Below are 15205 nucleotides of genomic sequence, written 5' to 3' on the forward strand. Positions count from 1 at the left end.
ATATATATATATATATATATATATATATATATATATATATATATATATATATATATATATATATATATATATATATATATATATATATATATATATATATATATATATATATATATATATATATATATATATATATATATATATATATATATATATATATATATATATATATATATATAAAATATTATATTCGCATACATACTATATTTTTTTTTTTCTCCTCAGTTTAGGGGCGATGCGTATTCTACATATTTTTGGTAAACAAAATGGCAAGCTTTTGTTTTTGTGCAAATTTTTTATAGCGTCTACAAAATGGGAGCGATTTGAGCTTTTTTTTTTTTTTTTTTTTTTTGTGACTGACATTATGGCGGACACTTTTGATGCCATTTTGAGACCATTGTCTTATTTTTACAGCAATCAGTGCTATAAAAATGCGCTGTTACTGTAAAAATGACACTGGCACTGAAGGGGTTAAGTGGGACCTAGGGAGTGATTCTAACTGTTAGGGGTGTGGCTTGCGGTGACGCGTCACTGATCGCTGTTCCTGATGACTGAACGGACGATCAGTGACATGTCACTAGGGAGAAAAGGAAGATAGTGTAAACACAACATGTCCCTGTTCCTCAGCTCTGACCCATTGTGGGACAGAGTCCGAGCACGATGTGTGCGACCAGGGCCACCATCAGGGGGGTACAGACAGTACACCTGTAAGGGGCCCGGTTGACAACTTTTTTTTTTTTTTTTTTTTTTTTAATTCGTCGGCACCCAAAACCACCCTGACCTCACCCCCTGCTTCTGATCTAAATTCACCCCCCTCTCAATTTGAGGCATCAGCACCCCCCCCCCCGGTTCTCTGCTCCATACCTGAAGCGGTGTAAGGGGCCCCATAATTCCTGACGGCGGCCCTTCGTGCAACCACGCAGCGGCAAATTAAAGATTGTGTGTATAATCTACCCATTTGCGCAGCTGTGCCATTCTGTCGACGTAAAAACTTGTGCGGCGGTCAACAAGTGGTTAATGAACATAAAAAAATAAATAAAATCAAAACTGTAAATGCATGAATTCGAAAGATGGTGACCTAATTTAATGGCAGGTGCACTTTAGTTCCCACACTTTGCGTTTTTATATGTTCATTGTGTTTTTTGTGTTTTTTTTTTTTTTTTTTTTTTTTTATATCCACATCAATACTGGGCACTTTCACCTTCTTCCTCCCCAGGCCAATTTTTTAGCTTTCCGCACTTTCAATGACCATTGCACGGTCTACACTGTACCCAAATGAATTGTTACCATTTTGTTCGCACAAATAAAGCTTTCTTATGGTGCCATTTATTCTTGACTACTTTTTTATTAAGTGAGAGCGGAAATTTGGAGGAAGCACTTTTTTTTTTTTTTTTTTTCTCTTTTATAAAAGAGATCAAATAAAATCAAATTTGTTCATATATTTAAGCCAAAATGTATTCTACTACATGTCTTTGGTTAAAAAAACAAAACAAAAAAAAACTGTTTTTAAATGTGTATAATTGGTTTGTGTGATCATGTACAGATGTGCGCAGGTGATCACGGGGGTGTGTGTGTGTGTGTGCATATGATTTTTACTGTTGCATGTGTGGTGGGGACATGTGTTACTAGGCTGGTGATCGGTGTGATAAAGGCTCGTACTCACTGGCCGGCTGCAGCCATCTGCTCTCCTCTTTTCACTGACCACTTCTGTGTGAGGGGAGCCAATCACCTAGCAACCGCCTCTCTATTTACATCACATGACGGCTGTGATTGGACACGGCCATCCTGTGATCAGGAGGGCCAATCACAGAGCCCTCCTGCTGATCGGAAATGCACCGTGGCATTTTTCTGACCCCCCCCCCCCCCCCCCCTTGGGACGTTCCTGAATGTCCACTCAGGAGAGAGCGCTCACCTGGCTGTATCTGTGCAGTGGCTGTATGGGAAGTGGTTAATCACCTTCCCCCCCCCCTTTTTTTTTTTAACAGATGAAGTGATTCAGGCCCCTTTCAGTTTTTAGGCAAACCCGATCAGACCCTCCATTCAGCCCTATGGACCAGCAGGCATCAATGAACACCTGCCTAACTTCAATCCAGTCTGGCTCACTCTAAAAAAAAAAAACAGGATCCATCCACCTTCATCTAGGCCGATCGGATCAAAGGGCAGTCGGGTGTAAATGGAGGAGATATGAGAAGTCCGTTTACACCCACCAGTCCATATCCGATCATCTGCATAAACTGACGGGGCACGGACCTGTCATCCCCCATGGTTTTCTCTGATCGGCGGACAGATCCCCTGCTGAGCAAATTGGATACCTCCCCGTGTGCCTTCAGTAGAGCATTTACATTTTATGTTGATTTTACCAAAACTTTAGGCTAGCAGCTCTGCCCCTTACAAGCTAAAGGCAGTGAAATTGTGTGTTTTTTTTTTTTTTTGTTTGTTTTTTTAGCCTAACTAATTACATTGTGCTTTCCTCTCAGCTCTTAAAGGAGAATTCAACCTACCCTACGAGGCATCTGCTGATCATGTCCCTACTGTTCAATTTGCCGTACAGTACATGCTGAAGGATGAGCTGGTGGGAGATGTCATTAATCTCAACTTGGAGAAATGCTTCAAAAACCAGGTACGTGGAAACTTTTTGTCTGCAATATGTGGCCTCCAAGAACTCTTAAGATGTGTGGTTGATGGCAGATTTGTCAGGTGGCATGAATGGACTTGTTCAGCTCTAATATATATATATATATATATAATATATATTTGTATTTATCTTCATATAACGCGCCCTGGCGTATAGCGCGCACCCCCAACCTAGAAGGAAAATTCCTGGGAAAAAAATAAATACTTAGTTTTGATGCCCCTCGTCGGTGCCTTCTCCGGCGGCCTTCTGCGGCCATCGTGGTGTCCTCCCCACTGTGTTTTTCAGCCGATCCCCGCTATCCGTGCTGTGTTTGAACCACTCCGTGTTTGAACCACTCGGCGGCTCTCGCGTACAGGATGTGACCGCGAGTGTACTGCGCTCAGTATACGTCGGTGTGGTTCAAACACAGCGCGGGGATCGGCGTATAACGCGCACCCACGATTTTCCCCTGATTTTCAGGGGAAAAAGTGTGCGTTATACGCCGATAAATACGGTGTATATAGTTCAGGAGAAGGGACATGTGGATGATGGTCAGGAGGTCTTGGACTGCATATAGGAGCTTTCAAAAATGTCGGCATACAGAAGTAATTTATTGGTTGTAGCTGGCGTATTTTGCTTTAAATTAGGCTAAATTTGCCCTATTCCATTTGCATGCATTATAGGGTAATTCGCATGTATGGATGTGAAAAGGCTCACAGGTTTTTTTTTTTTTTTTTTTTGCTAAACTGTAGATATGAACTAAAGTGGTGTTGGCCCAGGAATTTATGCAGGCATCAAGTTCAAGGAACCGATAGCGACCTCCTGGAGGAACCTTGGGGTTTCATAGAACCCTGGTTTAGAATTTCCTTATCACGGGTTGGGTCAAAAATTCTAAGGCTTGAAACCAAAGCAGTTGAATCCTATCTGCTGGGAACCATTGTTTGTGCCTATAGAAAGCTGTGAAAAAAACGCAGTATTGCGTGCTATTTACTATTTCTTTATTTATTTTTTTTTCCTCCTGCAGGTTTCTGCTAATTTCACATCACCAAAAGAAACCCCTGGCTCTTTTGTTGGCTTGGCAATGAAAACATCCTCCGACTCTTCCTGCTTAGTCAATATTGTGGATTCAAGCCTCCTGATTCTTAATGCAGGTCAAACCATTTCTGCTGATACGGTAAGATATTGATGCGGTTGAGGCATTGACCTTGGGTGTTTTGCTTAAAAGCCGTTCTCTGCTGAAGAGTCATACTTGTCAAACTTGCAAATTATTTTTTTTCCCCCCTAAATAGCTTCCTTTACCTTTTTTAGTGCAGTCCTCCTTTACTTACCTCATCCTTCCATTTTGTTTTTAAATGTCCTTATTTCTTCTGAGAAATCCTCACTTCCTGTTCTTCTGTCTGTATACACAGCGTAAAGTGAGGCTTTCGCCCTGGTATGGAGAAAGCCTCTTGAGGGGGCGAGCAGGCAAGTCAGGATACTCTACTTTGCAGATGGAGAAAGGAGCTGTGTGTTAGTGGGCGTCCTGACACTCCTGCTTGACCCCCCCCCCCCCCCCCCAAGAGGCTTTCTCCACACCAGGGAGAAAGCCTCGCATTACTGTGTGTTAGGGGTGCGACGGATCAAAAAACTCACCGATCGGATCGATCCTCGGATCAGGAGTAACGGATCGGATCATTTTCGGATCAGTAAAAAAAAGAAAAGCGATCAGCGTTTGTTTTTTTTTCGTGACCGCGACATTATGGCGGACACATCGGACAATTTTGGGACCATTACAGTGGGAAAAATGGCAATTACAGTGTTACTGTTTTACTAGTGTGGGGGCAATGTTGGCTATGGCTATTATTAATGGCCATAGCCAACATTGCCCCCACACTAGTAAAACAGTAACAATGTAATTGTCATTTTTGCCACTGTAATAAGTCATGGCCAACATTGCCCCCACACTAGTAAACGGTAACACTGTGTGTATAGCCATTTTTCCCACTGATTACAGTGGGAAAAATGGCTATACACAGTGTTACTGTTTACTATGGTGGGGGCAATGTTGGCTATGACTATTACAGTGGCAAAAATGGTAATTAGTGTTACTGTTTTACTAGACCGAGTACATCAGTACAGTGAGTTGGCTTCTAATGGCTATTAAGCCATTAGCCAACTCACTGTACTGATGTACTCGGTCCGTCTCCAGGTTACATGCAGAGTCAGCGGCGCAGCGCGCTCTTGCAAAATAGAAAAAATCCACGAGCAGAGGGAGGGGTGATGACGTCAGCGCGCACCGCCGCCGAGTGTACCAAGATGGCCGACCGCTCCGGAGCTAGGCCGAAGCCGCGGTCTTTCCTAAGGCCGCGGTGGCGGTGCGTTCCGCGGATCGCATACTGTTCCGATCAGGTCGACCCGTGCGGATTGGGCACGATCCGTTGCACCCCTACTGTGTGTAGTTAGACAGAAGAACAGGAAGTGAGGATTTCTCAGAAGAAATAAGGACATTTAAAAGCAAAATGGAAGGATGAGGTAAGTGAAGGGGGACTGCACTAAGGTAAAGGAAGCTATTTAGGGAAACAAAATTAGTTTACAACCCCTTAAGTGTGTATGCATGGACAAAACTTTTTTCTTTTTTGGATAGTGTAGGCAAGGAATCCAACTTTTTTTATTGCATTGCAGTCGGCATTCCCACTAGATGTATTCACTCTATTTGGCCTGGTGACACCTGTCGCCAAGACAAAGCAAGAAGAAATCCAAAATATAAGTTGTTGCAAGAAACAAAGGGTAAATCTTCCAGTGACAACTGTTTGAATATAACTCTCCTAACTTTGACTTTTTTTTTTTTCTTATGCTTATGATCTCGACCGGAAGTAAGGGGGAAACCTCCCCAATATGACAAATACGGCAAACCGTGTGTGTGTGTCTCCTCTGTAATCCAGTGGAGCTGTTGCCTGATGGCTCTGGACTGATCAGGGTTCCACGGGCTGCAGGCTTGATTGCTTCGCCCTGCTTTCTGGAAAGCTCCAGAACATTGGAGTGCAGCAGTCTACGTGAACCGTCTGAATATTTAAGGCCCAGCCAATCCCTGGGGAGGTGTGCGCAGAAGGCGACTGGAGAGAAAATGGTCTGGTCCAGTCAGTGCTGCTGTTCAGTAGGAGGAGCACCCAGCCTGGTGGGATACTACCCTCTCAGACATCCCAGTACCTCTAATAACTCGGCAAGGCCCCAGTTATGGTTGGGGGGGGGGGGGGGGCCCTACTTCTGAAGGACTTCGGACTAAAGTAGGGGGGGCTTCATCTAGGATTCAGTCTGGGGAATCCACTAAGTAACTGTCTGCCTGGATCTGAGGGAGGCATTCAAGTACCCAAGGACTTGCAATGTCAGCTAGTCAATCGGGGGTAGAGGAGGCAGAGTCGGGGCTCCATGGCTGCTTGGACATGGGGAGCTGTAAATCAACTGCCCCTAGAGCAAGTTGCTTGCTGTGGGGGCACTCGGCAGGAGGGAGGGGCCAGGAGAGCAGAAGAGGGACCTGAAGAGGACGATCTGGGCTGCTCTGTACAAATCCATTACACAGGGCAAGTATAACATGCTTGTTTAATAGGGGAATGGACTTTACAACCTAATCTTGGAATGCATGTAATTCTATCTTATTGTTACAGGTGTATAACTCTCTTCAGTACACCAGCCTGAATGGATTCTATGCAGCAGGATTCAATCTAGAGCCTCCTCAGCCGCCCTGTATTGATAATAATAAACAGATCCTGGTCAATGGAACCTATTGGCAAATTGTTGACTTCCCTGGGGAAGAGGATGTCGGTAAGGTGTATAGTGTAAGTATTCACTGCTCGTGGACCACAAGCCTACACCCTCAAACAGTAGTACAAGGGAGTCAAACTCCCATTTCATCCTGGGTCGCATCAGTATTATGATTGCCCTCAAAGGGCCTAGTTGTATCTGTAAGACTATATAACATTTGTTGGCTTTTTTTTTTTTTTTTTGAGAGAGAGAGAATCTGTGCAGAAACTCAACCACGTCCTGCCCACCCCCATTGAACCACACCAGGCCGGGGTGTGTGGCCAAATTTCTCCAACAGTGGGAGGGTTTTGAAGCGGTTGTATAGTCCCCTAACAATTATTATTGGTCACCTGTAAAGCAAAAGGCATAATGAGCTAGCTCCATTATGAAATACTTGCCTTAGAACAAGGCGTCGGTAACTTACCTGGTCCACGCCGAGGTAGCTGACATGTTGCCTCGGTGTGTCTTCGGGTATCGCGGCTCCAGCGCTGTGAGTGGCTGGAGCCGCAATGTCATCACTCCTGCGCATGTGCACCGGAGACTTCTTTCTGGCGCCTGCTGGGCCTTAAGCCGAGAATCCCCCTGTGCGAATGCTTACCTGTAGGTAAAAGTTATAAATTTGACTATACAACCACTTTTAAAGGAGACATGGCAGGAGTGGGAAAAAATAAATAAAAAAATGTTTTATTCAGAGTTCAGGCATGCGCTATGTACAGGAGTCCAGAACGGTTTCAGAGAACCAGAGGGGGCAGAATGGCTAAAAGCCCTGGGTGTAAGGGCCACATGCAATGACATTGAGCCTTGTGTTTGACACGTGCAGTAGAACATTTTAAATCTGTTTTAACCACTTCAGTACCGGGTGTCTTTCAGATTTGGTGTTTACAAGACTAAAACAGTTTTTTTTGCTAGAAAATTACTTAAAACCCACAAACATTATATATTTATTTTTTTTCTAATACCCTAGAGAATAAAATGGCGATCATTGCAATACTTTGTCACACCATATTTGCGCAGCGGTCCTACAAGCGCACTTTTTTTAAAAAAAATTCACTTTTTTGAATTAAAAAATAAGACGTCAATAATTTTGGCCCAATTTTTTTATATATTGTGAAAGATAATGTTACGCCGAGTAAAATGATACCCAACATGTCACGCTTACAAATTGCGCCCGCTCGTGGCATGGCGTCAAACTTTTACCCTTAAAAATCTCGATAGGCGACGTTTAAAAAATTCTATAGGTTGCATTTTTTGAGTTAGAGGAGGTCTAGGGCTATAATTATTGCTCTCGCTCTAACGATCGCGGTGATACCTCACTTGTGTGGTTTGAACACCGTTTTCATATGCAGGCGCTACTCACGTATGCGTTCGCTTCTGCGTGCGAGCTCGTCGGGACGCTTTAAAACATTTTTTTTTTCTTATTTATTTTTATTCTTTTTTTACACTGGAAAAAAATAAAAAAAATCACTTTTTATTCCTATTACAAGGAATGTAAACATCCCTTGTAATAGAAACAAGCATGACAGGTCCTCTTGAATATGAGATCTGGGGTCAAAAAGACCTCACATCTCATATTTAGACTTAAATGACAAAAAAAAAGTCTCTTTAAGACGCTGGGCGGGACTGACGTTTTGATGTCACTTCCGTCCAGCAGAGCTATGGGGACGGGTGGGGGCGATTTTTTTTTTTTTTTTTTTTTTTTTCCCCTCACTCGCAACCCCACACAGCTACCGAACAGACCCGATCGCCTCCAACGGCTCCGGTAAGCGGCGAAGAGCGACGGGAGGGGGGGGGCCTCTTCCGCCGCCGATAACGGCGATCTCGCGGCGAATCTATCGTTAACGGAACCGCTCACACTAAAGATGGATACCTCGGTTGTGGCAGCAGCTGCTGCCGTTACCGAGATATCCATCTTTAAAGTGTGGCCGTATATAGTCGTACAGCGGTTCGGAAGTGGTTAAAGGGAGCAATTCGGAAATGTTTACAATTCTGCATAAATACATTCATTTCATAAAAAAATAACCGTATCATTTCGTTTGTAACAGACCCAATAGCCATCGATGGGGAATGTTCAACTTTAATTTTGGTAAAATTGCCTCATCTAACTATTTTTTTCTTAAAAAAATAAATCACTTAGATGGTGAACGTTACAAATACAAATTTAGCTGAAGTTGCGAATGATCTGTAATAACGAATGCTGTATCTAAAAAGGAATGGAATGGAACGTAACAAATTGATGATAAAAATGTATTTTGTTAAATTTGTTTAGATACGGCATTCTTTATTTCAGATAATTTGTAACTTCAGATAGTGAATGTAACAAATGGAAAATGTATCTGAAGTTACAAAATTTCCGAAATAAAGAATGCTGTATCTAAACAAATGGAAACAAATTTATTAAAAAAAATGTATTTCATTCCAACATCCACCAGCTCTGTGTCATGGAGAAGTGGTAGTGGCAACCTGTGAACTCCATGCCCAAGAGGGTTAAAGCAGTGCTGCAAAATAATGGTGGCCACACAAAATATTCACACTTTTGGGCCCAATTTGGACATTATTTTGAGGGGACAGCAAATTTACACGGTTATACAAACTGTACACTCACTGCTTTATGTTGTAGCAAATTGTAATTTCTTCAGTGTTGTCGCATGAAAAGATGTAATAGATTTATAAAAAAAGTGAGGGGTGTACTCTTTTGTGAGATGGTATGTAAGTACATTTTTTGCAATGTGCTCCTGCACATTGCCTGTTCTCATCACATTTCTGTTCTTTCAGAGAATCGGTATGCATATGATCACTGGTGTGCCCTCCCAGCAGCCACAGTTGTGCTCACGGTCCAATTTTTTTGGATCAGGGATAATTGGACGGCCATCTCTGGCATTTGATCGGCCTCTTGCAAGCGCTGACTTCGCATCTACTGTAGTCACAACAAATGCTGTACCAGGTAAGTTCAGTGTGATGGGTTGGTCTCCTTAAAAACCATATAAAACCGCAGAGTAATGTATATCGTGTAATGCATATGTTATGAAAATGTGAAAACGCTTTAGAATGTTGCTATTGCCAAAATCTTTTTGTTTTGGTATAATTTTTTTTGTAAAGAGGCCACACTGATGGGCAGGGATGGACTGGCCATAGGGACTACAGGGAGTTTCCCGGTGGGCCGATGGCTCAGTGGGCTGTTTTTTAAAAGAGAGATGCTGCTTGGAGGACTTTTTTTAACGCCCTGGCAGCGCCCCAGTGTGAAAGCACTCAGGCTTTCACACTAGGACTGCAGCGGAAGCGTTTTTCTGTCGCTTACAGGCGCTATTTTTATCCCAAAAGCGCCTAAAAAACGCCTCAGTGTAAAAAGGGGTCCTACACTCACCCCCTCTCTTTTACACTTACTCTCTTTTTCTTACACTCATCCCCCTTTCCCTCAACCCTCCCTCTCTCTCACCCTCTCATGATATACAATAATGGATGTAGGGGCCTTTTGGTGGGCGTGACTTTTCGGGGGGGGAGCATTTTATTGAATTAAAGTGGGCCGGTCTGGATGAACTCCAGGGCCAAATTTTTGTCCCAGTCCAGCCCTGCTGATGGGTGGCATAGGTGGGCAGTGCTGATATGCACAGCGTGGTCTGGCGTGTGCAGGACTGATTGCCTGTTTACTCCAGATGGTCGGCTTTTGTGGTGGGGGGGGGGGGCTGTATTTACATCACATGATCAGCTGTCCTTGGCTGACAGCTAATCGCCGAGTCTCATTGAATCTCTGATCAGAGTGAGCCACTTCCTGCCTAGCCTATAGCAGAATGACTGCCGGGAATTGGTTCAGTTATCCTGACTGGGCATCATATGATGTCCAGCAGGATAACAAGCTGTCATGCGCCCGCAGGGGCGTGCAGCGCGGCAATCGGTGCTGTGTGTCGGTCTGACACACTGCATCGCCGATCATGGTATGGAGGCTCCTTACCATGTGATCAACAGCTGACCAATCACAGCTGATCATCGCATGAACCAGGAAGTGTCGGTAAGCGGCTTTCCTCGGTCCATGCTGATGGGGAGAGCTGATCAGGGGCGCTCACTGTCCGGGGGGGAGGGGGGGGCTGGGGGCTGTGCTGATTTGCACATTCCCATCAGATGTGCCACCACAGCTGCCAGTCAGTGCCCCATCACAAACAGCTGTAGGTGCCCATATCGGTGCTCTACAGTAACTCATGTACAGTGCCCATCACAGCCGCTTATCAGTGCCACCTATTGGTGCCCATCAATTCTACATATCGGTGCTGCCTCAGAGTCCGTCGGTGAAAGAGAAAACACATTTTAATAACCAAAACAAAGAGAAATGTTGGGGCGTGGTGGAAAGTGTCTGGTATTGAAGTGGTTAAAGCAGGTTTGAAAAAAAAAATGCTTTTCAGACTTTTTTTTTAATCAAATCAATATTTGGGGTGACCACCCTTTGCTTTCAAGGTAGCCTTGCACACAGTTGTTACAGGAACTTGGCAGGTACTGTAGGTGGTTCCAAACATCTCGCAAATCTAAGCACAGATCTTCTGTGGATGTTGGCTGCTTCAAATCCTTCTGTTCATGTAATCCCAGACAGACTCCATGATGTTGATCAGGGCTCTTTGGGGCCAAACCATCACTTCCATGACTCCTTGCTCTTTACGCTGAAGATGTTGCTTAATGACATTGGCTGTATGTTTTGGGGGTTGTTGTCCTGCTACAGCATACATTTGGGGCCAATCACAGGCCTCCCTGATGGTATTAGATTGAAAAGTATCTGCCTGTATTTCTCAGCATTAGCCTAGGTTCACACTGACGGCGGGTTAGAAATTGTGCGAGTTCAGCTCAACTCTCACAATTTAGTTCCCGCATGTCACTCCGCCTTCGGATGCAAGCTCTGTGTCTATTAAAATCGCCAAAAGTAGTGCAGGAACTACCTTTGGGAATCTGGTGCCACAAAGTCGGGGCCGCACTGATTCAGACGGTGCTATTCCTGGCAATAGCCGCCGATTTGGCATGCAATTTCACATGTCAAATTGCATGCTTCACATTTTGGCTGCAGACACTTATTATTGTACCGCTTGGCAGCCCTCCTACAGCCAAATATTTCACCTTTTGACTATCAGTACAGAGCATCTGCTGCCATTTTTCTGCACCCCAGTTCCTATGTTTTTTGTTTTTTTTATAGTTGACTCACTTGGTCTTGTTTCCATGTCGGAGGCATGGCTTTTTAGCTGCAATACTTCCATGAAGACCACTCTTGGCCAGACTTCCTGGACTGTGGATGGGTGTATCTGAGTCCCACTGGCTTCTACCAGTTCTGTGCTGATGGCACTGCTGCACATCTTCAGATGTGGAAGGGGAAGCAAGCATTGCGTATCTTTCATCTGCTGCATTAAGATTCCTTGGCTGATCACTGCATCGTCGGCCCTCAAAGTTGCCCATTTCTTTGTGCTTCAAAAAACAATTTGGACAGAACATCTTGGAACCCCAGTCTGTTTTGAAATCTTTTCCTTGGAGAGACCTTGCTGATGCAGTATACCTACCTTGTGTCTTGTTGCTGTGCTCAGTCTTGCCATGGTGTTTGACCTGAAACTTCCACAACCTCACCTTTAGTAGCAGAATTTGGCTGTTCCTCACCCATTTTGAGCCTGCTAAACAGCTGTTTCAATTAATGCAGGGGTGTCAAACTCAAATTCATTGTGGGCCGCATCAGCATTATGATTGTCCTAAAAAGGGCCAGTTGTATCTGTAAGATTAGATCCCAGTGCATCCTCATTCCATATATTGGATGTCAACTTCTGATGGTGGGGTGGCACAGCACTTGAGTCCCCCACTCTCCCTTGCATCAGTGCTCCCCCCCCCCTTTCCTTATGCTGCTGCTGGGAAGAAGCTGGATGCATTGCTTGAAAGTAGGGGTCGGCTACAGGAGAGGTGCGAGGGCCACATGAAATGGCCAGGAGGGCCGGATTCGGCCCGTGGGCCTTGTTTCAACCTGCATATAAAATAACCATTAACTCACATGTGTCAAACAGTCATTAACACCTGATTGGTTGGTATAATTGGTTAATCATATACCTGACTAATCCTACAAAAACTTTGCGTAAGAACCGATGCTGGTTTGACACTAAGGGTGGTCACAGCAAATTTTTTTTTTTTTCTTTCTTTAAAACTTGGATAAGGGACACACAAGGGAGGGGACATGGTTAAATTACACTGCCTAGTGGCTGAGCCTACTAATATAACATGCATTTGCCACAACTCAATACACTGTACCGTATTATCGGCGTATATCGTGCACTTTTTTGCCCTGGAAATCAGGGAAAAATCGTGGGTGCGCGATATACGCCGATCCCCGCTCAGAGTTTGAACACTGCGCCGGCATATACCGAGCGCAGTACACTTGGGCAGGCTTGGCTCCTCTCGCGCTCACGTCCTGGACGTCCAGAACGTGAGCGCGAGAGTAGCCGAGCTTGCCCAAGTGTACTGCGCTCGGTATATGCCGGCGCAGTGTTCAAACTCTGAGCGGGGAGGACACAGCAGGATGACGCCGGCCCCGACAAAGAGGACACCCGAAGCCGCAGACGGACCCGACGAAGAGGACACCCGAAGCGCAAGACACCAAAACTGTAAGTAGTAAAATGTGTAAACATTTTTTTACAGGAATGTCGGGTCCACTTTAGGGGTGCGCGCTATACGCCGGAGTGCGCAATACCCCGATACGGTAATTACAGTGCCACTAATAAGTCTTGCCTTATCCACTTAAGGACCTTGGCGGTTTTTCAGATTTGGCGTTTACAAGATTAAAAGGAGATAGAGATAGAGATAGGCAATACTTTTTTGTGCAGCGGTCTTATGAGCGCACTTTTTTGGAAACCACTTTTTTTTAATTAAAAAATAACAGTAAAGTTGGCCCAATTTTTTTTGATATTGTGAAAGATAATGTTTCGCCGAGTAAAATTATACCCAACATGTCACTCTTCAAAATTGCGCCCGCTTGTGGAATGGCGTCCAACTTTTAACCTTAAAACATCTCCATAGGCGACGTTTAAAAACATTCTACAGGTTGCATCTTTTGAGCTACAGAGATCTAGAGCTAGAATTATTGCTAATCACTGTGGAGCCAGCGTTGGCACAAGGTAAAAGGTGCCTCTGCTGGCCAGGAAAAGTGGTGATGTGGCGTTCTCTTTTTTTTTTTTTCTTTTTTTTTTTTTGGAGGGGGGGGGGGGGGTCGTCACTCTAGTGCAGTGTTTCTCAACTCCAGTCCTCAAGGCGCCCCAACAGGTCATGTTTTCAGGCTTTCCATTATTTTGCACAGGTGATTTGATTAGTTTGACTGCCTTAGTAATCACCACAGCCATTTCATCTGGGGGAAATCCTGAAAACATGACCTGTTGGGGCGCCTTGAGGACTGGAGTTGAGAAACACTGCTCTAGTGTATACAGTACAGCACTCAAGAGTATGTAACCTACAACATTGGCTTATAGACTGCAGAGTTTAGAAATTGAACATGCAGCACGAGTGTAAAGATCTGCAGGAAACAAAACTCTCATGCCGCATACACACCATCACTTTATGTGATATAAAAAAACGACACTTTCTGTGAAGTAAAAAATGACGTTTTTGAAACTTCAATTTTCAAAGACGAAGTTGCCTACACACCATCGTTTTTCTCACAATGTTCTTGCAAAGTGAGGTTACGTTCCACCACGTTTTACCATTGAAGCTTGCTTCATAAGTAGCTTCTGGGCATGCGTGGATGAAAAAACGTCTTAGAAAACGACGTTTTTTGCTACACACAGTCAATTTCTGTGAAGTAAAAAGTGCACTTTTGAAAAACGACACATAAAATTGAAGCATGCTTGAATTTTTTTTGGTCGTTTTTTACAAGACATAAAACGACGTTTTCCCCCACACAGTCAAAGTGACGTTTTTAAAAACGTCATTTTTTTTCATCACATAAAGTGATGGTGTGTACGTGGCATTAGGGTTAGTAGTCAGTGGGAGGAGAAAACCTTATCTCCTACACTCAAAACAGAGTACAGGATGAAGAGGTGTGGAATACGGAATGCAAAATACAGGCTGAGGTGGTATGGAACGTGGAGTGCAGAATACAGAATGAGGTGGTGTGGCATAGGGAGCATACAGTGCAGAGTACAGAGTGAGGTGGCGTGGAATAGGGAACATCTAGAGTGAGGTGGCGTGGAATAGGGAGCATCTAGAGTGAGGTGGCGTGGAATAGGGAGCATCTAGAGTGAGGTGGCGTGGAATAGGGAGCATCTAGAGTGAGGTGGCGTGGAATAGGGAACATCTAGAGTGAGGTGGCGTGGAATAGGGAACATCTAGAGTGAGGTGGCGTGGAATAGGGAACATCTAGAGTGAGGTGGCGTGGAATAAGGCTCCATTCACACACACGTGTGTGTGTGTGTGTGTGTGTGTGTGTGTGTGTGTGTGTTTATGCAATTTGCAGAAATGCAGGGAATTTTTTTTTTTAACATGCTTTCCTATGGAACGTGTTCACATAAATTTTTTTTTTTTTTTTTTTTTTTTGTGCCTCTGCGTCTTTGGAAAGGGCCGGGGACTTTTTTTCTGCAAAAAGCAGCGTTTTGCATGTAATAGAATTCAATGGACCCGCATGCAAAACGCGTGCCACGGTTTGCGTTTTTATCTTTATTTTTTTTTTTAACCTGTTTATAGCCGGTTGTTTAAGGAAATGTAAAAAAATATAAAAATTGCCGGCTAAAAAAAAATTATACAAAAAACGCAGCAAGCACAGCAAAAAGCACTGCAACAACGCTCAAAAGCAACGTGTATAGGTGTGACTCGAGCCTGAGG

General features: G+C 44.1%; 1 protein-coding gene across 1 annotated transcript in view; it reads left to right on the forward strand.

The window, feature by feature from the left end:
- LOC120946685 (ovostatin-like) overlaps nucleotides 1–15205 on the forward strand; it is a 150048-nt gene that overhangs the window by 57624 nt on the left and 77219 nt on the right. The window contains exons 14-17 of the mRNA XM_040361312.1: nucleotides 2478–2620; nucleotides 3639–3788; nucleotides 6256–6426; nucleotides 9164–9332. Of these exons, the coding sequence (XP_040217246.1) occupies nucleotides 2478–2620; nucleotides 3639–3788; nucleotides 6256–6426; nucleotides 9164–9332 (633 nt within the window). The remainder of the gene's footprint in view (nucleotides 1–2477; nucleotides 2621–3638; nucleotides 3789–6255; nucleotides 6427–9163; nucleotides 9333–15205) is intronic.

This window comes from Rana temporaria, chromosome 8 (genome assembly GCF_905171775.1).
Source record: "Rana temporaria chromosome 8, aRanTem1.1, whole genome shotgun sequence".
Classification (NCBI taxonomy): domain Eukaryota; kingdom Metazoa; phylum Chordata; class Amphibia; order Anura; family Ranidae; genus Rana; species Rana temporaria.